The 25,019-nt window shown below is 52.2% G+C and overlaps 1 protein-coding gene across 13 annotated transcripts in view; it reads left to right on the top strand.

Annotated features, from left to right (window-relative positions):
- The window catches only part of Dab2ip (DAB2 interacting protein), a 175,484-nt gene that overhangs the window by 133,470 nt on the left and 16,995 nt on the right, over positions 1-25,019 (top strand). For 10 of the 13 annotated variants that reach the window (XM_029484645.1, XM_029484669.1, XM_029484632.1 and 7 more), the window contains exons 4-8: positions 18,876-19,029; positions 20,018-20,116; positions 20,903-21,457; positions 23,895-24,039; positions 24,135-24,279. In XM_029484645.1, the coding sequence (XP_029340505.1) occupies positions 18,876-19,029; positions 20,018-20,116; positions 20,903-21,457; positions 23,895-24,039; positions 24,135-24,279 (1,098 nt within the window). Of the gene's footprint in view, positions 1-2,717; positions 3,228-7,793; positions 8,033-8,366; positions 8,952-18,875; positions 19,030-20,017; positions 20,117-20,902; positions 21,458-23,894; positions 24,040-24,134; positions 24,280-25,019 lie in introns of those variants that run through there. The other 3 variants (XM_029484673.1, XM_021181795.2, XM_029484703.1) reach the window with 3 other exon arrangements.

Here is a 25,019-nt window from a genome sequence, read left to right on the forward strand (position 1 = left end):
GGCCTAGAGGGGGTGTGTGGGTGTTCAGTGTGTAGTATGGAGTTCTTAGTCTTGAACCAGAGATGGATAGACCCTCAGTGAGGACCTGGAGATCAAGAAGTAACATGCAGGCCCCATAAGAACCCAGGGTAGCAGAGAGGGTATTGGCATATTCTTGTGGCTAGGGGCCAGGAAATGGGGAAGATTTACTTTAAATGGGAAGGTCCAAGCTGGCCTCTGGAAGGTAGAGTAACCAGACAGGAGGGTGTGGCCATAGGAAGGGAAGAATCTTGAATTGCTGACACAGTTATGAAGGTGAAGGCAGTGCTGAGGTAGATAGGGCCTATTCAGGAAGGCTGGGTACTCAGGACTGTTTGTTTTAAGTCTGTGTGCACCTCTAGTTTGGGTTGAGAGGGTGTGGAAGATTCAGCTTCTCCAAGGCCAGATAGCTGGTGGGAATGGGATCCCAACTTAGGACATAGTTCAGCCACTGTTCTTGTTAGCTGTGACCCCATCCTGTGACTGTCACACAGAGCAAACAGTCCTGCCCCAGGGCCCTGTTTGCTATAAGAAGATAGGACGCCTAGGAGAAGCACAAGTGGCGGCAAGAGCTCATTGTGTCCACAGTAAGCCATGCTCCGGAGCCTGGGGCAGTGGCATCTTGAATTTAAGGCCAGCTTGGGCTACAGATTGAGGTCTTATCTCAGAACAAAAATGCAAGTCCACTGTCAGGGAATGGCTTTCTGCTTGGAAGAAATCTAGGACGGCTTCCAGTTGGAGGAGCATTTGAATGACGCACATCTGCTTTCAGTTGTAGTTTGGAAGTGGCTGTCTTGCCTGCCCCATGCAGGACCATGAAACTGGCGGTAGAAGGCCCGTCTTGGAGTCACACCCTGCTGCTTAGAGCATGGACTCCATGGGCTCCATTTACACATTTCCTGTTGGCTTGGCCACTGTGAAACCAAGAGCCCTTTTCTGGTCCCATGTTCTCTGTGAGTAATTTATCACCTCTCCCCACAAGGAAATGTTACTAAGACTTGGAAACTGAGAGAGCAGACCAAGGCTGCAGCTGAATAGGAGTCTTTCCTGCTGTGTGGTCAGAGGGATGGCCAGGTGTGGCCACATGGGGTGCCATTGGGCCAGCATGTCCATGAACATGGCCAGGTCTGGGGCCCAAGTACAGCCTCTTCACCAGTCCTGCACTTGTCTCTGCAGAGGCTGCGCACAGTAGATGCTGGACAGTCTAGGTAGACTGTCAGGGACGGAACTGGGGTGGTGTTGATTATAGGGGCCATGGCCAGGGCAGGGGCCTTCCCCAGTCAGCTTCCTTCTGGTCTCGGAAGCTCTTAAAGTCCTGAGCTGTAAGCACAAGCTAGAGGAAGCTCTGGATAAGCCCTCTGGCCTGGTGGCTCTGAGGGAAAGAGAGGGTGGACCTATTGGTACTAGGGGTTTAGTAGGTGGAGCCTTTGAGGTATGGGAAAGGGCCATCCAGGCAAAAATGTCTGCTTACTGAGGGTACCTTCCCAGAGATGCCTGTTACAGTGAGGCCTGTGTGTGAGGATACACCTCCAAATGGCAGCAGTTGTACTCCAGCTTCCAGCTTCCTGCCTGCCTTTAATTCTTTCCTTGCCTTGTGGGCCCAGCCAGATACTTTTTGCAGTAGAGAAACCACCCCAAAGGGAGAATTTGTGTCTAAGACAGTTGTCTGGGGCTCAGTAGACTTCTTAACTGGAGGGCTCCTGACTATGTCCACGGCAGAGGTTGGGGACTAAACTTCCCCTCTGTACATCTGTCCCCAGTGACTGTGGTCCCCATCCTTCCCTATCCTTCCCCAAACCGTTGTATTTCTTTTTTAAAATGTCTGACTGGAAGCAGTGGAAGAGACAGGGGTGTTTGCCTGGCTGTTCTGGCTGTGTGGTGTGTGTCTGACTCGGCTCCCTCTGCAGTGTTGAGAATTCAGACTATGGTTTTGGAGCTGTGTAGTAGCTGAAAAGTGCTGTTGGGATAGACGGGAGCCTGGGGAGGGTGCAGGGACACATGGGGATGAAGCCCCAGTTCCTACGCCCCCCATTCCCTCCAAATTGTCCCCATCCTCGTCCCCCCCGCTGCTTTGGAGGGCAGCCACATGTCTCAAGCCAGTTGCAACAGAAGACAGCTGGCTTGGGAAGAGGGGGAAAGCCCTCTTGAGGCTTGGGAGAAGAGAAGGCGGGACCAGTTACTTCTGGCCTGAATAGAGTTCCTGGGAGCAATGTAGCCTGGTAGAAGTTGGGCTGCCAGAGGGTGGGGTGAGAGAATGAGAGGTCTAGGGATTCCCTCAAATCTCTGATTGCTCCAACTCCTTAATCTAGCTCTGGCTGGCAGGTCTCAGACCAGCTAGGGAAATAGATTCCAAGTGCCTATCAAACTTCTGCTTTTTGGCAGCTGCCCAGCAAGGTGTTCTAGTGTTCTGGGCTTACTGGCCTCAACTGGTAAGGTTTTTGAGGAGGGGTGGGGCTTGGGGGAGGGGGAGGACTCCAGCAAAAAAAGCAGGATGACCTCAGATCCCTGCTATGAAGAAAATGAAGCAGGGTGATAATGGCTGAGGGGGAGGAGGTGGGGAGAGCCCTCCCCTCCCAACACTGATCTTTTGATCTGAGACCAGCATCCAGCTGGAGCTGCCCGGCATTGGCTAGCACAAAGGCCAGGGGCGGGACTCCAGAGGGCAGAGCCAGCACTCCAGGGGAGGTGCTTGTGGGACCTCTGGGCCAATGTTCCTGGCTTCCTGGAGTGGCTCCTGCTAGTCCTGCACCCACCGCAGGCCCTGGAAGGCTCCTGCCGCTGGCCAGGAGAAGCCGCTTACTTTCAAGAACCCTTCCGACTTCTTGGGACCTGGAGGCTACTGTGTGGAAGACTGTAATTTTCCTTGTTCTCTGGGGAACCCGGAAATCTCTAGATGTTGTCGCCTCTGTGTGCTTAAGACATTTTGAGAGTTTCAACGTGGTGGACACAGACATAGTGTGTGCTCTGTGGTAAGGGGGAACCCCAAAGGGTTCACCTCTTAAATGTCCACCCTGGCCACCTGGGTCTGTACCACCCTTGGGAATGGGCCTCTGTGGCCTTGGACTCCTCAGTGACAACCTTGGCAAGATCCTGTGCTGGTCTGGAGGTGCCACTCTCTGGAGGCCCAGCCATCCTCGGAAGCCTCATCTGGCTGCTGGGCCTCAGATGCCCAGGTCAGCAGAGAGGCCTACACTCCTACCGTTGCCAAGGTCTGTGACTGGATGTGTAGGGAAGGAGGAAGAGGACACAGGTTCTTGCTCCCTGTCCTGTACATTCAGCCAGGTGTGGGGTGTGGGGTGGGGCTGGAGGTTTTTCCTTGAAGGTGTGGCCGTAGGAGGAATGGTCAGCAGACACTGCAAAGGTGAACTGAGGCCTAACCCAGATCTCTCTATATACTGCCTGATTCTGGCAGAGAGCACTGGAGAATAGGCGTGGGGCTGGGGTTGCTGGGTAGATGGTTCTCATGCCTTAAGAGCCAAGCCCTGCCCTCGGGGAACAAGGACCAGGAAACCAGCAGGTGAAGCTTGGGGCACCTGCAAGTTGGGTGCCCTATGCCCTGGCTCTTGATCCTGGTCCAGAGAAGCTTCAGGTTGGGAAGGCAACCTCTGAAAAAAGGGATTTTGACCAGCTTCTTCCAAGGCTTTCAGCGAAGCTACACACTCCCCCAGCCCCTCTGGCTCTCCCTGCCGTAGCTTCTTGGAGACAGATTTAAAAGTCTTAGTCTGTCTCTGTGGTCACTGTTGGAGGAGAGAAGCTTTACTTGTGAAACTTGTTCTGATGCAAACACTAACAAGAAGTCAAAGGGTTTTCAGAGCAGAGACTCTCCTTTACCTACTTGCGCAAAGAACATCAGAACCTAAGACAAAAGTTTGCTTCACTCCTTTTCCGTAGGCTGAGGGTTAGGACTGACTTTCTCTGAGCACTCTGGCCTGCAGTGCCCTTTTCTCCAGCAGCTAGATGGAGCTTCCACGTGTGTATCTCCTCCCCCAGGACCAAGCCACCAAGCTTCTGCAGCTCTGAAGTGTGCCTTCTCGCCTGAGGGTGGTGTGGGCTCTGCATTTTTTGGCTTTCTGGGTTTGGTTCCTTGGCTACTCTGGGAACTGATTTGCATATGGTGGTTCATAAATAGAGTTTACATCATATTAAGCACTCTCTCAGGACAGATGTGACAACCATGGCCCACGGACACACACAGCTTCCCTTATAGAAGACATAGGTACAAATAAGTAAGCTGTACCTGGCTGCAAGCCTGGGGCTGCTTTGTTTAGCACCTGTATCCCAGTGCCTAAAACAGGACCTGGCACACAGCTAAGACCTAGTAAATATTTGTTGGCGAATGCACAAGATGCTCTGAAATGAGCCTGGTGTTTGCTGAGGAGTGATGGAGGAGGCAGGGCAGGACCTGGCATGGGCTGAGTCCAGGAAGGAGAGTGAATTCCAACAGGACAAGAACAGTCTATTTTGAAAATGGGAAGAATAAGAACTTTTATCACAGGTACATCACAGGTACAGCATCCTCAAGACAGGTAGGGACCCAAGAACCTCCGTCTTGCTGGGTAAGGCCAGCATAGGCACACACTATTAAAGAGTAAAGGGTTTTAGAGCAGACTTCAGCCCCTCTGGCTTGGGGAGGGGTCAGAGCTTGCCTGGTCCTACTGCAGTTATCCAGGAATCACCAGGTTCAGGTTTCTGTTGTCGTTTTAGTTTGATTGTATTTAATGTGTGTGAGTGTTTTATCACATAGTATGTGAGTGAATGTCTGTGCACCATGTGCCTGGTGTACACAGTGGTCAGATCCATTGGAACTGCAGTTACAGATGGTTGTGAGTAACCATGTGGGTACTGGGTGTCGAATCTGGGTCCTCTGTAAGAGCACTGGACGACTGAGCTCTTAGCCACTGAGCCAGTTCTCTCGCCCCCATTGGAAGAGTCTTTTGCCTTCCTAGTGAGCTTTCAGACTTCCTTGTGGAGTGGGGAAGTCTAGTACAGAGAGGCTACTGGCTCTCTGGGCTCCTATAGAGGGGCCTTTTAGGCCTGAGGTTCTCTGAGGCATGCAGCTATTCCTCCCACTTGAGATAGGAGTCTGGGAGGATGTGGCGCAGAGCTGGAATTAGGAGCACTCTGGGGTATTTAAAGCTCCATGTGGATGACATCACCACAGGGAAGCATCTTCTTCCAAACCCAGAGCCCTGAAGAGACTGGAGGACAGTTAGGACAAAGGGACATGTGGAGAATGAGGGTCCCTGGTGTGGGCAAAGGCCTGATGTTGGCTATAGCGACCCAAAGACCTCTGGTGGTCAGAAGCCTGATGTGTTGACTAGAACAAGGGAGCAGGAAGCGGGGAAGCTTGGTGGCTGTCTTAAATGACTCCTACCTGTGTCCTTCAGGTGATGTAACTCTACTCAGTGGTCTGACCTTGGCAGACTACCCCCGAGTGTCAACAACAAATGTCCCTCCCCTGCCCTCCTATCATTGCTCTCCAGCTGGTTCTCTAGCTGCAAGGACACTACTGCCCCTGCCCCTCACCCACATTCTTTACTTCCATGCTTCCCCCTGGATCCCAGTCCTCCATTTGGGCCTGCTACGTCTGTGCTCTCTGCAGAGGTCTTCCAGCTGAACTGGAGGTCTTTACAGACTTTGATTGCTAGCTCCTTTACCTCTGTCCCAAGGCCTTGCTGGCTCTGGGGAGAGTGTAGGATGTGTTTGATTGGTTGTGCAGGGTGAGGGACAGCCTGTAGCCTAGTGGGCAACAGGCCCTGGTAGGTTCTCAGTGTCTGTAGAGTGAATAACAGATATCTGAGTCTTTGGGATCTATTTGCTTGGTCCAGTGCCTTTCTACATAATGCTTGACCATTGTTTTTACCTGTGTTGTCTTCCGGTGGGGCTGTATTATTTAATTTTATACACGAGGAAACTGAGTCATTGGAACGTGAAGGGCTTGCAGTTTCTAAGGAAGAAATGGCCAGAGTTGTGGCTGAACCATAAAGGCCCCCACCAGCGAGTCAAATGCTGGGTCTCCTGTTACGGTTCAGGAATCAGCCACAGACTGAGGAGGAATGGAGGCCTTCCTGCTACCTTGGATCTGCCCTACATGAAAATCAGAGGCATTAGGCTCCAAGAAGCTGCAGACCTCAAGCTCAGCAGGCCTTGGGGTGTTTGTGTTGAAGGGCCCCCTGGCTGTGAGGGAGGCTCTATGCCCAACAGCTCTAGGCTGTGCTCCTGTGGCTTACGAAGGGAAGCGCTTTATATGTACAAACTAGTCGATCTAAGACCAAAAGTCAGGTATGAGATAGGCTCCACCTGGGGAAGTGAAGTCCTGTCCTGCCCCACCCCCCAAAGCCCCAGGCTTAGAGCTCCTTCCCCTCTGCCTACTCACTGGGCCTCAGTTGGACTGGACACCAAGCAGGCTGTTTGCTGCTTCAAAGGATTTGGCTTTCTTGTCTCCAGGGAAAGGCAGTTATTGTAGTCATCCTGCAAGGGGGTCCCTGAAAATTCTCTCCCAAGGGGGGAATGCCTTGCCCCAGTCACTGCCCTGGAAGCTTGTCCCTGACCTGTCTCCCAACATGCCCAGCTCCTTCAGCCAAGCTGGAGACTGGCCTATGCTAGGTGTTCAGTGATTGCTGGGCTTGTTCTGTGTCCTGGGAAGTAAATGCTGTTTTGAAATAGTCCATTTTACAAAGGAGAAAACCGAGGGAGACTCAGAGGTGTGTTACCTGTTTGAGAGCACGTGGGATCAAGTGGCACAGCTCAGGCTCGAGTGCAGACAGCTGCAGACCCTTGGGCTTCTATCCAGACCCTGTACCAACAGTGAAGTTAGGTCCTCAGGACCGAGCCCTGTGCTGTAGAGCTGAGGCTTCCTTCCACCTGGCCATTTAACCCAGACACTCAGGGCCAGAGTGGCTCACCCTTCTTGGCTACCTTCTCAGATCAGGTCTCAGGGTCCAGACAGTCAAGCATCTTTCCCTCCTCCTGCACAAGAGCACCCCGCCCCCCTTCCGTGGCTCTACTCCATCCCCGTGGGCGACTCTGTGTCTGACTCTTGGGCTAAGACACTGGCTCTCACCTCTTGCTCTGTCCACACAACCTGTCTGTGGAGTAACTGGGGGTCTGTGAGGATGCCCACGCATCTGCAGAACCTGCAGCCCATCCCCTTCCCTTTCGTGACTCTCTGCTCAGCATTTGTCTCCTTTTGGGTCTAATGTAAGATAGAAGAAGTAGCAGAAGAGACTTCAGGATTTTACGGCTCAACCTGAAAGCCCAGTGGCTGGGCACTTTAGAAATACGACTTAGTGCCATCCTTTCTTAGTAGAAGAGAAAGGTACTGAAGGCTGTGGTCTCATGGGACCTAAGGTTGGGACAGGAGAGAGTTGGTCTTTCGGAAGGGAGCTGCTGCAGGGCCGGGGACCTCTGCTCACTGTGACCTGCGACCTGCGAGCTGATGTCTGACGTCTGCGGTGGGGTCCTGGAGAAGCTTCCTCTTGACCTCAGAGTGTTCATTTGGGAGTTGGGATGCTGCTGCTGCCTTCTGGGGGGAGCAAAGCAGGCAATGCTAGGAGTGCTGTCTTGTGCTAAGTAGAGTTCTCAGAACTGGCAGTGTTCCCTCCCATTTATAGTCTCTGCACGAGAATTAGTTTTACTGTTTCTGTTTCATATGCTTTGGAACCTTTAAGTGAAATTTAGATTGTGACTCTTACAAATGTTGCCTGAAGTCTCGGTTAGAAGCCTAAGGCTGCTAATCTGATCATGACTCATGGGCTATTATTTCACTTTTCCTGCTTCCTGTAAAGAAAAAGGGATCTGTGCCTTTAAGTTCTTGCAGACCGGATTGGGACACTGGCCCTTTAAGAGAACATTACAGAGAGTTGGAACTTGGCTTTTTGTTTAACTAGTCATGATTGGTCCCAGTGGGTAGGATTAGAGTGCTGTGTCTGGAACTAGAGCACAGAGCTGGACTGACTGAGGCTAGCAGGGAACAGCCAGTGGCTAGATGGCTACTCTAGCCTTTGTTCACTTGGTGAGTGGCCTTAGCAGAGGCTGAGCTGAAGGGAGCCATTTAATCCCCCTGGGCCCAGAGAGGCCTGGATGGGTTGGGGCTGCTACCAGTACTAGATGGTTTGATTGTCACAGGTGCCCGGCCTGAGAGGGACTCAAGTTTCTAGTAATGGCAGCTCCACCCAGATAGTTACTACTACTAGCCCAGAACTTGGAAGCAGTTAGGGTAGGTCTGGCTTGAGCAGGAGACCAACAAGGGGCTGGGGTGGGGTGGGGTGGGCCTGCTGCTGCTGCTGCTACTACTGCTGCAGCTGCTTTTAGTTTAGGGATGAGGGCAGCAGTGCTGCTGCTTTCTGCAGGCCCCATGGCCTGTGAACAGGGAATGCCAGGAACTGCTTGGAGCATTCTGATCCCTGAGGAGTCTGGCCTTTGCTCTGGTTGTCCAGCTGGGCTGGGTGGAGCTGTGCTTGCTCACACTTGGACCTTACCATCTCCCCTCCAGCAGACTTGCTCCTCTGCCTGGCTCCTGTGTTTTGTCTAGTGCTGAGTTTGTTGGCTGCAGCTGGAGAGGTTGTCAGAAACCAGATCCTGTTGCTGTCTTAGTCTTCAGTGGGAGCCTTCTCATCTCTCACTTGTTACCATGCTAGGGGCAGGTAAGACTGCCTGCAAGATACCCTTCTCTCTGTGTTCCAGATAGGATCACCAGGTGACAGGGCAGGGACCTGTTATTCCCTGCAGTTCCTGTAGTTACTTGATAGTTGGTACATTTCAGCACACGGCTTCTGTAGGGTTGGTGAGAACCTGATGCATCAGCAGACAAGCAGAGAAGAGTCGGGATTGGAGCTCACTTACCCACGCCTCCCCTGCCCTGCTGGTGCCTGTGTACTGTGACACTGGCTAAAGCCACTTTTCAGTGTGAATTGGAGAGGCCTGTGGAAATGGTAGGATCTGTGTTTGTTCCTTCCTTCCTTCCTTCCTTCCTTTTTCTCTTGTTCTTGCAAAAGCATCTTGCTCTGTAGCCTATATTCTAGGCTAGTCTGAAACTCCTGCCTTGGCCTTCTGAGTGCAAGGATCACAAATGTGTGCCACTGTGTGTGAACAGGGCTCAGACAGGAAATGTGTACCCACCAGGAGTGGCTCGCCGTGAGCACAGGTGGGCTGCCCCATAGAGTGGTTACTGGAAGGGTTGAGCTGGCCCAGCTGCTGGCCAGGTATACACCTTCCTGCTTTAAGGGAATTGGCTTGATCTGCTGGGATACCTTGGACCAGGTGACAAATGGCCATGTAAGTGTATCCATTCCCTAGTGTGGGAAAAAAGAGGGACTGTGACGGCCATCTCCAAGCCTTTGTTTGCTTAACCATGGTCAGGTATATAAGAGTCAAAAGGAATGTGAAGCCATTGCCTTGGTGTACTTCTTAGGCATGTGGCTTAGCAGCAAATGGCTTTGTAGGGACTTGAGAGCACCCTGCTTTTCTTTGACATGGTTTTTCCCTCTGAGTTTCTAGTCTTGATTGTAGTGTAGGAGCATGGCTTGCTGATAGCTGCCCTCTTACTGATTTGCTACCAGTGAGTGCTCCTGGATGCCTCTTCCTAGAGTTTGAGGTGTGCTAGCTCTGTCCTCTGGGGGTCTGCAGGCTCAGGGATGATATAAGGGAGGCATTCCACTATTGTAGTCTCTGCTCAGAACGGGTAGGTGCCAGTGCAGTTTAACCATAGGATAGCCCATTTGATAGGTGAGAAGGCTGGCCCACATTTCCTTCATTCTGCTCCTCCCCCATCATGTCTGCTGCGTCTTTCTCCTCGAGGCTGTTGGCAGAACTTGTGTGGCCACAAAGTCTTCCATCCCTGGTGATGGCTAGACTTGAAGAGGCGCCTGCTTGGAACTGGTGGCTGGAGTCTCAGTGTATGTGCGTATTCCAAGATGTGTCCTCCATGAATAGAAATCTTTACGATGTCTGTCCAAGGTGACCTGTCCTTTTCAGCCTATTTTGATAGGTGGCAGCGTCGGGGAGTGGGGGAGCAGAGCTGGTGACGTTGTCTGGAAAAGAAGCTTTTTTTAGGATCCTTGGTGGAGGAACAGGGAGGAAAGATCTGGACCAAGTAGAGAAAGGTTTTTGGAAATGTCAGTGGGCCAGGGGAAACCAGGAGCATCAGAGAAGTGCTGGAGAAGCGGACAGGTGTAAGCAGGGCGTAGAGGCCTCAGGGCTGACCACGGACCGGGAACACACTGTTGGCTAACTTGTTCAGCAACAACAGGGCCCAAATGGTAACCGTTGGCTTATTAGTTTGGCCCAGGTCATGGTGTTTTGCTTATGGGTTTTTGTTGTTGAACTTTTTATGTGGTAGAGCCTGGCCTTGGGCTCCTGGTCCCTCTGCCTCTGCCTCTGCCTCTGCCTCTGCCTCCCAAGTTCTAGGATTGCTTGTGCTTCCTTGCCCAAATCTGATTTGCATGAGATCAGTACATTTAGCCAGTTATCAGAAGTATGGCCCAATGGTTTGGAGAGAGCAGCAGTCCTCAGCTTAACTGTCACTCTAATGCAAGCAACCAACCACATGGAATGGCACCTGGGTCTTGGGTAGAGAAGATGAGGAGGAGGATGCTGTCTGCATCCCCATAGTCCATCATAAGGGAGGGAAGGCCTCCCAGATGTGAAGGATTGCAGATTGGGTTAGTCAAGGTGCTAAGCTACTTTCTATGAAATGGGAATACTCCCCTTTTAGTTGATTTTTATTTTTTGATTATTCTCTACGAGCGTCCTTATTTCCAGGGCCACAGAGGCTGCTCTTGAAAGTATTTGTAGCAGGGTTGGGAGGCAATCAGGAACCATCCAACACCAGACTAAAGGGACACCTAGGTGTCACTGGGCATACCTGTGGTCCCCTGAGCTCACTCACAGAGTTAAGAACAGTCCGAGGAGATGGTGGCAGCAGGACGACAAGCTGAGGTGTCTGGGGTCACAGCCCTAAGTGTCTGCTGTGCCATGCATGGATATTGGACTCTGCCTGGGGACACAGGTGGAGACACTTTCCCTGGGGAGACAGAGGCAGGCTGAAAGGTTGGAAATGCCCTACTCGCTGGTCTCCGAGTGGCAGACCAAGCCTGGTCCTTTCCCCGGGTAACTAGGGAGGGTGCAGAGCTTAAGTAGCAGGGGCCACTGGGCCTCAGCTCTCCTTGGGATTGCTCTGCTCCTCCTGTTCTGTGAGTGTTCTTGGCTTCTCTTAAAATTCAGGGCACTTCACTGCTCTACTGAGGTTTATGAATGTTTAAAAACTTCTTTGTGGTCCCCAAAGTAATTTGACAAGTCTGACAGCTATTGATTAAAAACCCAAAATTATTCAGGCTGCAGGATGATGGGGGGATTAGATGGAAAGGTTTCTGTTTTTGCCCCATCCCCACGATCAAGGCAGTAAGCTGTGAAGGCAAATGTGATCTCAGAGGTCTGCAGCCTCCGCTGGGTATGCTGAGTCCTGGGAAGGGTAGGATGGAGTCTGTTGGCTCCACTGGCCTAAGTCCCCACCAGGCAGCAGGGAGGCTTTACTGCAGCACTGGTGCTGATAGAAGCAAGAGCGTATCCCCAGGAGTGGTGACCATCTCCTGTGTTTACTTGTGGGGGGTGATTAGCTCAGCACATAAGGAAAACAACCCAGAGAAGAGCCTTGTTTAGGGTTTGTAGGCCCTGAGGGAAAACTGATTGACCTGAGGATTCAGCTCAGTTAAGGGTGGAATTAAAAGGGGAACCCAGAGCTCCTTGGCCTGGTTCTCTGCCTTGCTGTGTGAGATGGGAGGCACAGACACTAGGCTGACAGGGTGACTAGACCACCACTTCCACAGCTTTCTGTTTGGACTTGTGAAGCCATGCCTTGTCTGAATCTTGGTGTGTGGCAGTTACCACTGAGCTTGGGCTCACTGGGCCTGTTTGAAGCCCTGCTGTGCTGTCTGCTTAGGAAGCCACCTTCTGTGTGTGGTTGTTGGAGAAGGTTGTGAGATGGTATGTGTACTGGGATAAGCACGTCAGCATCCTTTGGACACTGTTGGTGCCCGGCCTTAGTTGCTTTGTAGCCAGTCATGGACTGTCCTGTTTGGTTGCATTCTCTTTACATTCTCAGCCCTGTGGTGAGATCTTAGGAGTAGTGTGGAAGCAGAAGGCCAGGGCCCAGTATGTATCTAAAGGGAGGTTCCTGATGACAGCTACTTCAAGTCCTGGGCTTGAAGAACCCAGGCCTGAGAGGGACAATTTCTTCCAGGCTTTCTTCCCAGGAAATTCCCCAGGCTGACTGGCCAGCCCCTCTGCCTTTTTAGGATGTTGTTTGTTATCCCAGGACCCAGGCAGCCACCAGGCAGCTGAATTCTCCTCCCTTCCCGCCCCCCCCCCCCCCCCCCCCACACACACACACATGGGATTTCTGCTGGATCAGACCTCAGCAGCTAGCTGGTTCTCAGGCCTGACAGAGCTGGGAAGAGATGTCCCCAACAAGGCTTATGTCCAGCCCTGGATTCCCAGGAGGTCAGTGCCCTTGTCCTGACACACTCCAGGACTGTAGCCTGGGCCTGCCTGCAGATAGAGGCCTGCAGAGAGTCTGCTGGGCTCTCTCACTCCAGAACTGGTCAGGCTTCTAGTCTTTAAGTGGGCATCAACTCTGGAGACATAACTTAGGAGGCAGAGACAGGTGGATTTCTGAGTTTGAGGTCAGCCTGATGTACAGAGTGAGTTCCAGGACAGCCAGGGCTACACAGAGAAATCCTGTCTTGAAAAATCAGGAAAAAAAAAATTTTTTTTTAAAGGCATCCTTGGAGTTTAGTCAGCTGGCCCTTTTCCTCAGATGAGGAAGGAAGGAAGTTGCGTGGTTAGGGATGCATAGGTAACAGCTTGGGAAATGCCAGAAGGGTAGCCCAGCCTGGAATTGTCTTCACTCATTTCCTGAAGCCTGCGTGGTTGAGAGGTGGGTAAAGAGAGGGGATGGCCACAAGTGACCGATGGCGGTTCCTGGCACTGGCTTGTTCTCATGAGCACGCCCCCTGTACTGTCTCAGTTGACTTTAGAGTGACCTCCATGAGCGTTGTGTCTGTCCCCTACTGATAGATGGGAAGCAGGTCTAGCAGGTGGAACAACTTAGGCACTTAGAGCGTTGTTAGGTGTGGACGGGGCTTGCTGCTACAGCTGGCAACTGACCCTCAAGCCCAGCTGTGCTGCCCGCTGGCATCCAGTAGTGTTCCTTCACGTAGGCATGTTTGCCCCCAGGCTCACTTCCTGCCTGTCTGCCCAGTTACCCGCTAATGCAGGTGCTGCTCCGCCATGTGAGTATTTCATGTGCATGCATAAGTGGACGCCACATGTGTGTCTGGTGCCAGCAGGGGTCAGAAGAGGGCACTGCATTTCCTGAAACTGAAGTGACAGATGATTGTGAGCTGCCTGCCATGTGAGTGCTGGGAATTGAGCCCAGGTCCTCTGGAATTGCAGCCAATGATCTTCACCTCTGACGCATCTCTCCCGTCCCTGTCAATGTCTTAAAGGGTCTCCTGGCCCGCTCCTGACCTCTCACTACCCCATTTGCAGACAGCCTGCCTGCACTGAGCTGGCTTCTCTCCATCCCAGTTATGCCCTGGGCCACACCACACACAACTGCTTTCTCTGTCCCTTTTAGGTTTGGAGGTGACCTTGAGCCCCCCTCTTTACTCAACAGTCTTACTGTAAACCCACCCACCCCATAGCCAATGAGCCTACTCCTGGTCAAGTGACCTTCTCAATTATTAAAAGTTTCGTTTTTCATTTTTGGGACCCCCTCCTTCATTGAAATAATGGGAAACTTCTGTGTTTTTAACCTTTTAAGAGAAAAAGATCAGAGTTGAAAAACAGCTTGTGGGCTGGCGTGCAGGCTATCGGATAAGACTGTGCCCCAGGAGCCAGACAATGCCCCCTTGTTCCTGCTTCTGGACCTTACAATAAGCTGCTGTTGGGGCTGGTTCTGCCTCCAACAGCAGCTCCCCCTTGCCTGTGCCTACGTTTCCTGGACTGTGGAATGAGTGGCTCACAAATAGTATTGAGCCCCACCTCTGGCCTTTGCCCTCCCTAGTGCCCAATGGCTTCTGTGGAGTGAGTGAAAGGCCAGGCTGGGGCCGTCGCATATACTAACAGAGTCAGCCTTGGGCTCCTCTGAGCTATAGTAGGATCTCCCACAAGAAGTTAGGCAAGTTATTTCTCTTGTATAGGGTGACAAGGCCATGGTGAGAATTAGAGGGAGACAGGCAGGCATTGTGCCGTGGATAGGCCACAGGCAACGTGGATGTGGGCTGCTTGCCTAGAGAGATTAGAGACAACATGGGCTGGGCGTGAAATGATAGGATTTTGTTAGAAGTGAAGGAAGAGTGGTAGCAGATGTCTTGTTCATTTGCCAAAGTGATTTTTGATGTGTGCCGGCTATTAGCTTGGGACCTATGGGGCTTGATTAGCACAGGGGCTGTGAGGGGAGAGAGGAGGAAATGGACTGAGCCATATTAGGTAGAAGAGCAAATTCAGTAGACTGTTCCAGGTGGGGATGGCTGTTGAGTCACTCCCTTCTTCTTCCCTGAAGGCTGTAGGCCCTGGTCAGACCTGCTTAGCAGCAAAGTTCAGTGTAGATCTTATGTGGTCCGGCTGGCCCATGAGCGACTGAAGATCTGCTTCCCAGGAAGTGTGTGACTCTATTTCATGGAATGTACATTGACTAGGCTCTGTTCCTAGAGCTACTGTGGGGCTACAAAACTTGCCAAGTTTGAAAAGGTCTCAAAAGGACCAGGTGGATGGACCAAAATAATGCCACAGAAGATTCAGTGAGCCCCATAGGGTCTTCTCTTTGATAAAGCGTATTCAGATGGGGGGCTTCAGGGAAAATTTAGGAATTAGCCTTGAACAGGCAAAGAGTATCTTGCTCACCCACTTTTGAATCATATTTAACACCTCTCCTAGTGAATGGCCCCTTCAACAGCATCTGAACTGAGGAGGTCTGTTCTTCTCTTAGCTGATCTGACCTACATCAGATATGGCTGAACTTGGCTGCTGGGGTCTTGGGGACTTTGGCCCAAGAACTCTGAGGCATTGAACACTAGGGCTAAGATAAGACAAACACAGCCTACCCACAGGAAGTCCCCTACCTGGCAAAGGAACTACAACGTGATAAATTTCCCAACATGGCCTGGCAGATGTCCCTGCTCACTCAGGGGATCTGGGAAACACTTGATGGAAGAAAGGGCTTGAAGCTGGATGTTGAACTTGGTTGAACCAAGGCAGAATAGTCAGGCATTGGAAGCCTGCTGAGGACATATGGCAGGAGTCCCTGGGGTGAGGCAGGCCAGTGAGCAGTGGGCCTGTACAGGCGGGACAGGCAGAGGGATGCTAGCCAGCAGCCCAGAGTGTGGGACCAGGGCTGGAATGGAAGCTTGTGGTTTTTAGGGAGACACCTCTTAACCTCCATCACAACTCAAAGACCTAGGAAGTGAGTCCCCATCTTGTTCTTCATTGTGTGCCCAGTCCTGTTGTTTTCTTCTTGGGACAAGAGTCCCTCCTTTCTCAGATAAGGAAATGGACAAGAGAACATTACAAGGGTGGGAATCTTGGCCTCTGTTTCTTTGTAGGCTGAGGTCAGCATTGTCCCTTGGGCTTTTGAAGACTCTGAGGTGATGTATGTAATGTGGCTGGTAGCCCAGGGTTAAGGCTTTTCCTAGGGTGCTGGCTCTTCTCTTGTGAAGGTAGGCATATGGATTGAGACCTTGGCCTGTTATAGACACCTAAGTTTTTTTTAATACAGTGTAGTTGCACAGTGTCTTAGGGTTTCTATTGCTGTGAAGAGACACCATGACCATGGCAACTCTTATAAAGGACATTTAATTGGGGCTGGCTTACAGGCTCAGAGGTTCAGTCTGTTGTCACCATGGGAGGGGAAAACATGGCAGCATCTGGGCAGGCATGGTGCTGGAGGAGCTGAGAAGATCTACATCTTGTTTTGAAGGCAAACGGGAGAAGACTGAGTTCTTCAGGCAGCTAAGAGGAGGATTTCAAAACCTACCCTCACAGTGACACACTTCTTCCACCAAGGCCACACCTCCTAATCCAGCAAGGCCACACCTCCTAACAGTACCACTCCTGTGAGCCAAGCATATTCAAACCACCACACACAGTATTCCTGTTGTTTTGAAATGTTCAGACCTGGACTGTGGAGTTGGTCCTCAGGTGCAGGCCCAGTTGGAGGCTGGAGTTGATCCCCAGGTCAATGTCCCACTTGGAGTCATTTTGCCTCCCCTAGAGTCACTTTGCCAGGACTAAGGCTCGGATCCCCATCAACTATACAGAGGTCAGGGAAGCAAGTCACCACGAGCCTGAGCTAGACGGCCATGCCACTGGCAGCTTTCTGGCTTCACCCAGCTTGGTCAGCCAGGAGTGGGGAGTGGCAGAGGCCCTGAGAACCGGAGTGAGCAGGTCTTCCTGTGGGAAGCCTCTGACAGATCAAACAGCTTCCTGAGCCCACCTTCTCCTTCTGGGAAGTAGGTGGGTAGCTGAAGCTCTTGGTAGGGGTATGTGAGGTGACCCAGCTAGGTGTCCAGCCTGGGCTAGTGGGGCATATTTAAGCACACCTTTCACCTGAGCATTCCAATGGGGACGCTGTGACTACTCACTAACCCCTTAGAGCCAGGGTAATTTGGGGATGCGAATTTCCTCCCTGACTCAGATCAACTTCTTGATCAGCCTGGCATGTCAGAGGCTGGATGCGAGAGAGAATTGGCCCAACTCTGTGTGTAGTGGAAGGCATGGTAGGATAATAGACTTGGCTTGGACTGATGTGACAAGCGCCCAGAGGTGCTGCAGACATAGGGCAGGGCTGGCTTCCTGGAGAGGTTGCTCTGAATCCATGAGATGGTCCTGCTAGATCTAGGACATGATTGAATGAGCATTTCTCTTACTAAATGTCTATTCATTTTACCAATTGTCCCTGCAGCCATACCCTCGTTGGTTGCAGCACCCAGCTTTTTCTAGGCCTGTGTGGAGTAAGACCTGAGATCAGTATGTGTCAGAAACCTGGAGGGCAGAGGGTGGCAGACTGACGCCAAGCTCAGAGGAAAGGAAGTACAGATTTATGGTCATTTGAGTCTTGCGAGCACCAACCAGGGCCCTGCTACACAGGAGCAGGTGGCCAGGGAGGCCTTGGAGATGTAACCTCTGCTCCGGGCTTCCCTTTGGGGAGATAGGCAAGCCAGGACTGCTCAGGTATAGCCAGTTGGGCTGGACTAGTTTAGAAGCCTTAAGGGCCCTGAGCTTCCCTTCAGCTCTGTTTCCCCAGGAATCGGCCCAGCACAGGGAACAAAAGAGAGAGGGGAGTAAAGGTTTTACAACCACTGAGTCTAGCCCTGGTTGTTTAGAGTCTGGCCTGTTGGGCTCCTCTGGCTCTGGGTTCATTTGAGCAGGCATAGGGTGGTGAAGCATGCCTTACACTCCTGTCTCCAGCACCAGAGGGTGATCCCAGCTCTCCAGCTCTTCCCTTTTCTTGACCAGACTCCTCCTCATCATATCTGGCTCCCAGCTGGGTTAGAAAGCACCCTGACTTCACCTTGCTGCTTTACAACCTGGCTATCAGACCAAAGGGGTGCTGGGTCTTGGCTCTTTCTTAGGCCAACTGACTTCCCCAGCATCTGAGACAGGAGGTATCCTCCCTTGAGTTAGGAGTTACAGGGTTTCTGAGGTTGGCTGCTCACAGCAGTGGTCAGTGCTGGAGTGAGGGGTTGGAGCCAGGATTCAGGTTTAGAAAAGCCCATCTAAGCCACGAGAGTTGCATGGCAGGGCAGGTAGATCATGGTTCACCTTTGTAATATGGGGCATCCCAGGAGAGGATGACAAGATGGACCTGTTAGGTCCAGGACAGAAACAAATGTCCATTTCTCTTCCGAGCCCCAGTTGCCTTCTCAGGAACATGCTGGTGGACTGCAGGAGCCTGGCACCCTCTGGTCCTGGGCGAAAGGGCATGGCAGGCTGATCCAGGCACACTTACTGCTGTGCAGCCAGTGGGCCTGGCCAGGTCACCCCTCTCCCCCCAGGGGGAGTACTGAAGGAACATGAAGTGTACTTTTGGCCAACTTTAACCTGCCTCAGCTCCCTTCTGGGTCTGCCCATCTCTTCAGAGCCCCCAGGAAGCTACCTTTTTACTGGTTGGAGAGTCTCTGTGGAAAGGTTGAGTGGGTCTCCTGGGGTTGCCTGGATGGCTCTTCATGCAAGGGTCTGGGGAAGTGGAGATGGCTTACTTGGGGCTGCATAAGAGATGTACAGCGTTTCCAGGGCCAAGCCTAGCAAGAGCCAGTCTGAGCCTGTCTTTACCTGTTACTAGGTGGTATATAGACCCTAACCTAGAGTCAGTGTTTCTGGTGCTGTATAGAACACTGAGGCCCCTGCTATCCAGAGGCTATGGGAGAACCCCTGCCTATTGTGGGGCTGGCAGGATGGGGCAGTGTATGAGAAAGGGCTTTGCTGGCAGTGACAAAGGCCTGGACAGAGGGCAGAGTAGTAGGAAAGGCCCCAGAAGACTACAAGGTCACAGCTCTTTCCTGCAGGTTTGTGGGGCCACTTTAGCGCCTGGCCAGATCCTGCCCCTAACCCAAGTAGACACAGACTCCTCAACAGCTTCTCTCTGACAAAGGAGTGCCTTACTCAGACTGCAATGTGGAGGGTAAAGGAGCTGTCACATTCCTCTGGACTTGTCTGTTGCAAGACTGCATGTGGGGGTTGGGAGGAAGGGTTTTTCTGGGAGCACTGGAGGCAAAGGCAAGACAAAGGGATAGATGGACACCTGTTTGATGCAGGTATTCTCAGGCCCTGTGTGATATCCCTGCTAACCACCTCCTCAGGTCCCATCTGATGCCAAGGCTGAAGGAGTCTCGGTCACACGAGTCCCTGCTCAGCCCCAGCAGCGCAGTGGAGGCCCTGGACCTCAGCATGGAGGAGGAGGTGATTATCAAGCCTGTGCACAGCAGCATCCTGGGTCAGGACTACTGCTTCGAGGTGGGTGTCTACCACAGCTCTCCCTACTCAGATCGGCCAGGCCTGCTCCGCAGACTCCTGGAGAGCTCTATGACTCTGGCAGGGTACAAGCTTTTGGAAACAGTCTACAATTTGCTCCAAGTTATATACTGTCCTCACCCCCAATAATTATACTTTGGGGGAACCTTCTGGTAGAGGAATGAGCCAGTAATGACAACCCAGTGGGGTCTAATTTGGCATCTACCATATTCTATGACCCTTTATCCTTCTGGGTTAAGACTCAGGCCGTGTCACACTGGCTCTGGATTCAAGTGTCCATATCTGGGACAGCCTGAGAGGGTTGGGGTCTACTCTCGTCTCAGCAAAGGCTGCTACAGAATGATCACACCTACTAGTGCCTAGATGTGGGTCTGCTTTCTCCAGTGGAACCTGCATTTTGCTGGGAGTAGCCTGGTCAGTGAAGGCAATTCTGGCCGAATTCCTCACACCAGGAAAACATTGGGGTTGCAGCTGGGAAGTGAAGAGGATTCACACCAGCAGTGGAGGGTGAAGGTCAGCTCTCTTTTCTCTAGATTAGCACTTGTTTGCTTTTTATGATGTTGTTGTCATTGTTGGTAAGCAAAGGAAACCCCAGGAGGGGTCTGTTTAGGATAAATCTGACCCTTGCTTATCTTCTGGAACCTATGGTCTGCCTTAGGGAGACTGTGCTTGGGTATGTGTGCACTCTGACTCTTAACAGGCACACCATTCTGCCTCTCTTAGGAGAGGGAGGCCAGGGGTGAGGAAGCATCCCCAAAGCCCATAGCAGAAGCCTCGCTACTTTCCCACTGCTGACCTGCTGGGACACAGTGGGGTCCAGTGTGCCACCTGTGGTTCATGGGGTTTCTGGCAGCTCCTCCTTGCCTCTTCCTGTGGCTGCTAGGCTGCTATGCAGTCATGGTGGCCTCGTGCTTTCTGTAGCTGTCCAGCCTTGTGGTCCCTTCCCCTCTAACACCATCTTGTTTGACAGGTGACAACATCATCAGGAAGCAAGTGTTTTTCCTGCCGGTCAGCCGCTGAACGAGACAAGTGGATGGAGAACCTGAGGCGAGCAGTGCACCCCAACAAGGTATAGACCTGTACCTGCTCCTGTGGGGCATGAAAGAGGAGGCCAAACCCAGACTCTAGGGAACAGGTGTGACTCCTGAGTAGGGGCAGGGGCAACTCGAGGGAACAGGTGTGACTCCTGAGTAGGGGCAGGGGCAAGTGGGCCCGGGACCAATTGGAGTTGCTGAGCTATGACAGCTGTTAGGTACTTCTGACAGCTGGGTTTCCCTTTAGAAGTGGGGTCCTCAGAACCACTTCCTCCTAGCCAACCACAGTATTTCTGTTCTAGCTCCAACATTCACACCCTTCTTCACATGGTGCCCCTTGTGTCCTCTTACATTCTACTGTCCCTGGACTTTTCCATCTGCTTGGAGCCCTGACTGCAATCCAGGCTGTTAGGGCTCCTGTGTCTTACCTTCCCAGATGACTGTGGGTCTAAGTTAAGTCCTGGTTACCATGACATCACTAAAGAAGAGGTCTCAGCAGCAGTCATCTCTAAAGTTGCTTTGTAGACCAGGAGGCTGAGGAACTGGTGCCACCACCTGTAAGGGGGAAGCACTGTGCTGGCTTCCTTCCCCTGTCTCACCCGGAGGCAGGGCTACTTTAGTACTGCTTTCTGGGAGAGCAAGCCTGGGCCCAGGGGGGCTTACATTGGTGAGCCAGCTAGTGATCAGGAAGCAGGACGAGTTGAAGCCACATACATCTCACCACTCAGTTCCTCCTGGAATTTGGAGGAATCCTAGGCTCTGGGCTGGCCAGGTAGATAGGTAACAGCCGCAGCTGACCACTCCAGACCCCTCTTATGCAGGACAACAGCCGGCGTGTGGAGCATATCCTGAAGCTGTGGGTGATTGAGGCCAAGGATCTGCCGGCCAAGAAGAAGTATCTGTGTGAACTGTGCCTGGACGATGTACTATATGCCCGTACCACAAGCAAGCTCAAGACGGACAATGTCTTCTGGGGAGAGCACTTTGAGTTCCATAACCTGCCGCCTCTACGCACAGTCACTGTCCACCTGTATCGGGAGACTGACAAGAAGAAGAAAAAGGAACGCAACAGCTACCTGGGCCTGGTGAGCCTGCCTGCCGCCTCTGTGGCTGGGCGGCAGTTTGTGGAGAAGTGGTACCCAGTGGTGACACCCAATCCCAAGGGTGGCAAAGGCCCTGGGCCCATGATCCGAATCAAAGCACGCTACCAGACCGTCACCATCTTGCCTATGGAGATGTACAAGGAGTTTGCTGAGCACATCACTAACCACTACTTGGGGCTGTGTGCAGCCCTGGAGCCCATCCTCAGTGCCAAGACCAAGGAGGAGATGGCGTCGGCTCTGGTGCACATCCTGCAGAGCACAGGCAAAGTGAAGGTGAGTGTGGCACTCTGCTGCAGGAAGACCGGGCTGTCCACTCTTGATGGATCTGGGTTGTTATGATCTGCTTCATTTCAGAGGACTTGGGTACATCCATTTCAGCCACATGGGCTCCCTAAAATTGAGCCTTGTGCCATGAGTTGGGGCAACTTTGTACTCTACCAGTAGCAGTGCCGAGCCCTGAAGGCACTTTGCACGGGGAATAGACCAGAACTAGTTAGTGCTGAGTGGGCTCCCCTGCTGTGCTTATGCTGGTGTGTACCTGGACTCTTCCAGCATGTAAGCCCAAACCCACATACCAGTGAGATACCGGTTGGCAGCTATTCCCAACAGATGAGCTACCTTCAGAGCCCTGGTCTCAACCCACGCCTTCACATGGAACTTTACATACAGGTACACGAGTATGCACACTTCCAAAGTATGCACGGCCAGACATGGTCCTGGTGACTGTAGAAATAGGGATTAGAAAGCTGTGCAGTCGGGCTCTGCTTCAGAGCCAGAGGTACCCAGCTACTGCTACCACCTTTCAGTGCCTGCCACTCTTGATCATGGTCCAGAAAGGACACAGCTTGGCTCCACCTAACTGGTCTAGAGAACGGAATATCTCCAGGAGGCTCACCATTTCAGTAGTGCATGGTTCTAACGGGCTTTGCTAGTGTGGTGAGATGCTTTCCAGTCACCACTCATTGTCCCTTGGGGATTGCTGTCCACAAAGAGTCAGAGGAAAGGACTTGAGCTCTACTAGCCCCCACACTGTGGGAGACTTGAGGTAACGGGCCAGGGAATGATAGAGTTTTGAGAACGAAGGCTTGTATGAGAACGGGAGTGGAGGGTCACCCTGAGGTAATGTCCTAAGCCCTCAGCCTGTGTAGTCAGGGAGGCCCAAGAGGGGAACTGGGTTTGGATGCTCAGTGGGCAGAGCTCAGTGGTCTAAGACTCCATGAACTGTTGATCAACTCTTAACCTCTTCCTAGAGGCCCTGGCAGGGGGAGGCCATGGTTGGAAGCCCCTTGTCCTCTGCATCCTCCATTGGCTGCTGGACTGACTGGCCCTGCAGAAGGACAGGGAGGGAAAAGGACTTCCTTAGGGAGAGTGCTGCCTTCTTCCATGTCTTCAGGACCCTCTTCCCCATATGCCTGCCTTCAGGCTGGCTGGGTAGGTTGCCAGCTAGGCCAACTCTTGAAATACTGCATGGTTTTTGTTGTTATAGTCTGGTTTTTACATTTTTTAAATTCTATATGTACAGGTGCTTTGCTTTGCCTTCATGTATGTCTGTGTACCACATACATGCCTGCTTCCCACAGAGGTCAGAAGAGGGAGTAGAGTTACAGGCGATTGTGAGCCACCGTGTGGGTGCTGGGAATCAAAGCTGCCTCTGAAGAGCTGCCAGTGCTCTGATTTGCTGACCCAGCTCTCCAGCCCATACAGCCGGGCTCGGCTTTGCTGGTGGTGGTGGGCTAGAGATTCTGGGGAGTTTGGAGAGAGTAAGCTGGAAGGTTTAACCTTCCCTGCTGCTGAGTCTTTTTAGCTCCTAGTCCCAAGGGCTGCTGTGGCTTGGGAAGCTGATATATGAAGTAGCCAAGAGGCACACAGAGAATGAAGGGCTAGGAAGTAACTGATATCTCTGGGTTATTGCCTCAGGAACAATCTAGAACTAGCAGGGCATTCTTGAACCAGATAGAACTCATGCTGAAGACTCTGCCCTCCCAATGTAGCTGCACCCTGAGGGCCCCAGACCTGAGTCCTGGCACCTCCTGCCCACTCCTCAGGTCCTGTTGGTCTAAGCTGGGTGCTCTTCCAGTTCCCATCCTAGGACTCCCCTCTCAGTGAACTTTCTGTGATCTTGGACGCAGAATGTGACCCCAGATCGTTGTGGGGCCTTGGGCAGGTTGTCTATCTGCTCTGTGCCTTGCTTTCTCTCTTCTGCTGCCCACCTCTTAGGATTCATGTCTTACCCCAGTGCTGAGGTCCAGAGCTATCACAGAACTTCAGGAAGATGATGGCTTTGAATAGAAGCCATGGTGCTGCTTCAGCAGGGATGGGTCCTTACCTCTGATTGTATTTCCAAGATGTGCACCAGGGGGGTCAACCATAGCTTCCTCTTGGACCCACCTATCTCTCAGCCCTTCCTTTTGTTGGTCATCTGGCCTCCTGGATTAAGGTCTTAATTCTGTATTTCAAAGGATCTTCAAAAGTTGGGCACATTGAAATGAGTTTTGAGAACTCCAGAAACCCTGCCCATGCTAGACTGCTGGGCGTGAGAGGAAGGGAGCTCCCATCCTGTCAGGTACCACAGCCAGAGGGAAGGTGCGGCCGAGCTCCTCTGCCAGTGTTTTCCCGTGGTCAGTCTGGGCTGTCCAGCAGCCAAGGACAGTGATGGTTCTGCCAGCTCAGCTCAGTTCAGTTCCACTCTGCTCCCTTTCTGCCTCCCTAGGACTTTCTAACAGACCTGATGATGTCAGAGGTGGACCGCTGTGGGGACAATGAGCACCTCATCTTCCGGGAGAACACACTGGCCACCAAGGCCATCGAGGAATACCTCAAACTTGTGGGCCAGAAGTACCTGCAGGACGCACTAGGTAGTGGGGACATTACAGGGCCAGCAGGTGGCAAGGGCTGGGCAGTGCTCATCAGACCCTCACTGCCTTCTCCATGCTCATCCACCCGCCCACAGGTGAGTTCATCAAAGCTCTGTATGAGTCAGATGAAAATTGTGAAGTGGACCCAAGCAAGTGCTCATCCGCTGACCTCCCTGAGCACCAGGGCAACCTCAAGATGTGCTGCGAGCTGGCCTTCTGCAAGATCATCAACTCCTACTGGTTAGTGCCACCTGTTAGGAGCTGTGTGCTCCTTTTTTGGCCTAAGCCCTCCCTTCCATTCATCTTGACTATCTTTTTTTTTTGTCTGAATGCCCCCACCCCTGCCCTGGGTGCTAGCATCTGACTCCACTGAGTTGTTGGACGGCCAGGTTCCTGTCACGCCCCTTTTTGAGTTCTTAAATATAGGAAAGCACTCAAGAATACCTGTAAGATGTGTGTGTGTGTGTGTGTGTGTGTGTGTGAGAGAGAGAGAGAGAGAGAGAGAGAGTGTGTGTGTGTGTGTNGAGAGAGAGAGAGAGAGAGAGAGAGTGTGTGTGTGTGTGTGTGTGTGTGTGTGTGTGTAAAACCTGGAAATGGCAGTTTCTCTGTACCTACAACTGGTGAGCACCCTGCACATGCAGAGGCCAATGTCAGTGCACCAGTGCAACATGGAGCTAGAGCCCTGGTGTCCTGGCACCTGCTCCAGTGGCTCCTCATCTGTCTGTCCCTGAAGATTATCACACTTGTATCAACTGAGCGAGCACTAGCTACTCCTCTGACTGAAACGGAACAGAGAAGAAAGGGGTGGTATTACAGTAGAAATGAGCTACTTGTTTGGGGCCACAGATGGGGCTGGAATTCGTTCCTGGGAAGCTTCTCTTAAGGCCAGTTTCCTAGGCACCTGCTGCATTTGTGACACCTTGCTGGCCTGGTGCTTAGCATACACGGGACTGTCCCTGTAGGCTGTGCTGCCAGCCACA

Source organism: Mus caroli, chromosome 2 (genome assembly GCF_900094665.2).
Source record: "Mus caroli chromosome 2, CAROLI_EIJ_v1.1, whole genome shotgun sequence".
Classification (NCBI taxonomy): domain Eukaryota; kingdom Metazoa; phylum Chordata; class Mammalia; order Rodentia; family Muridae; genus Mus; species Mus caroli.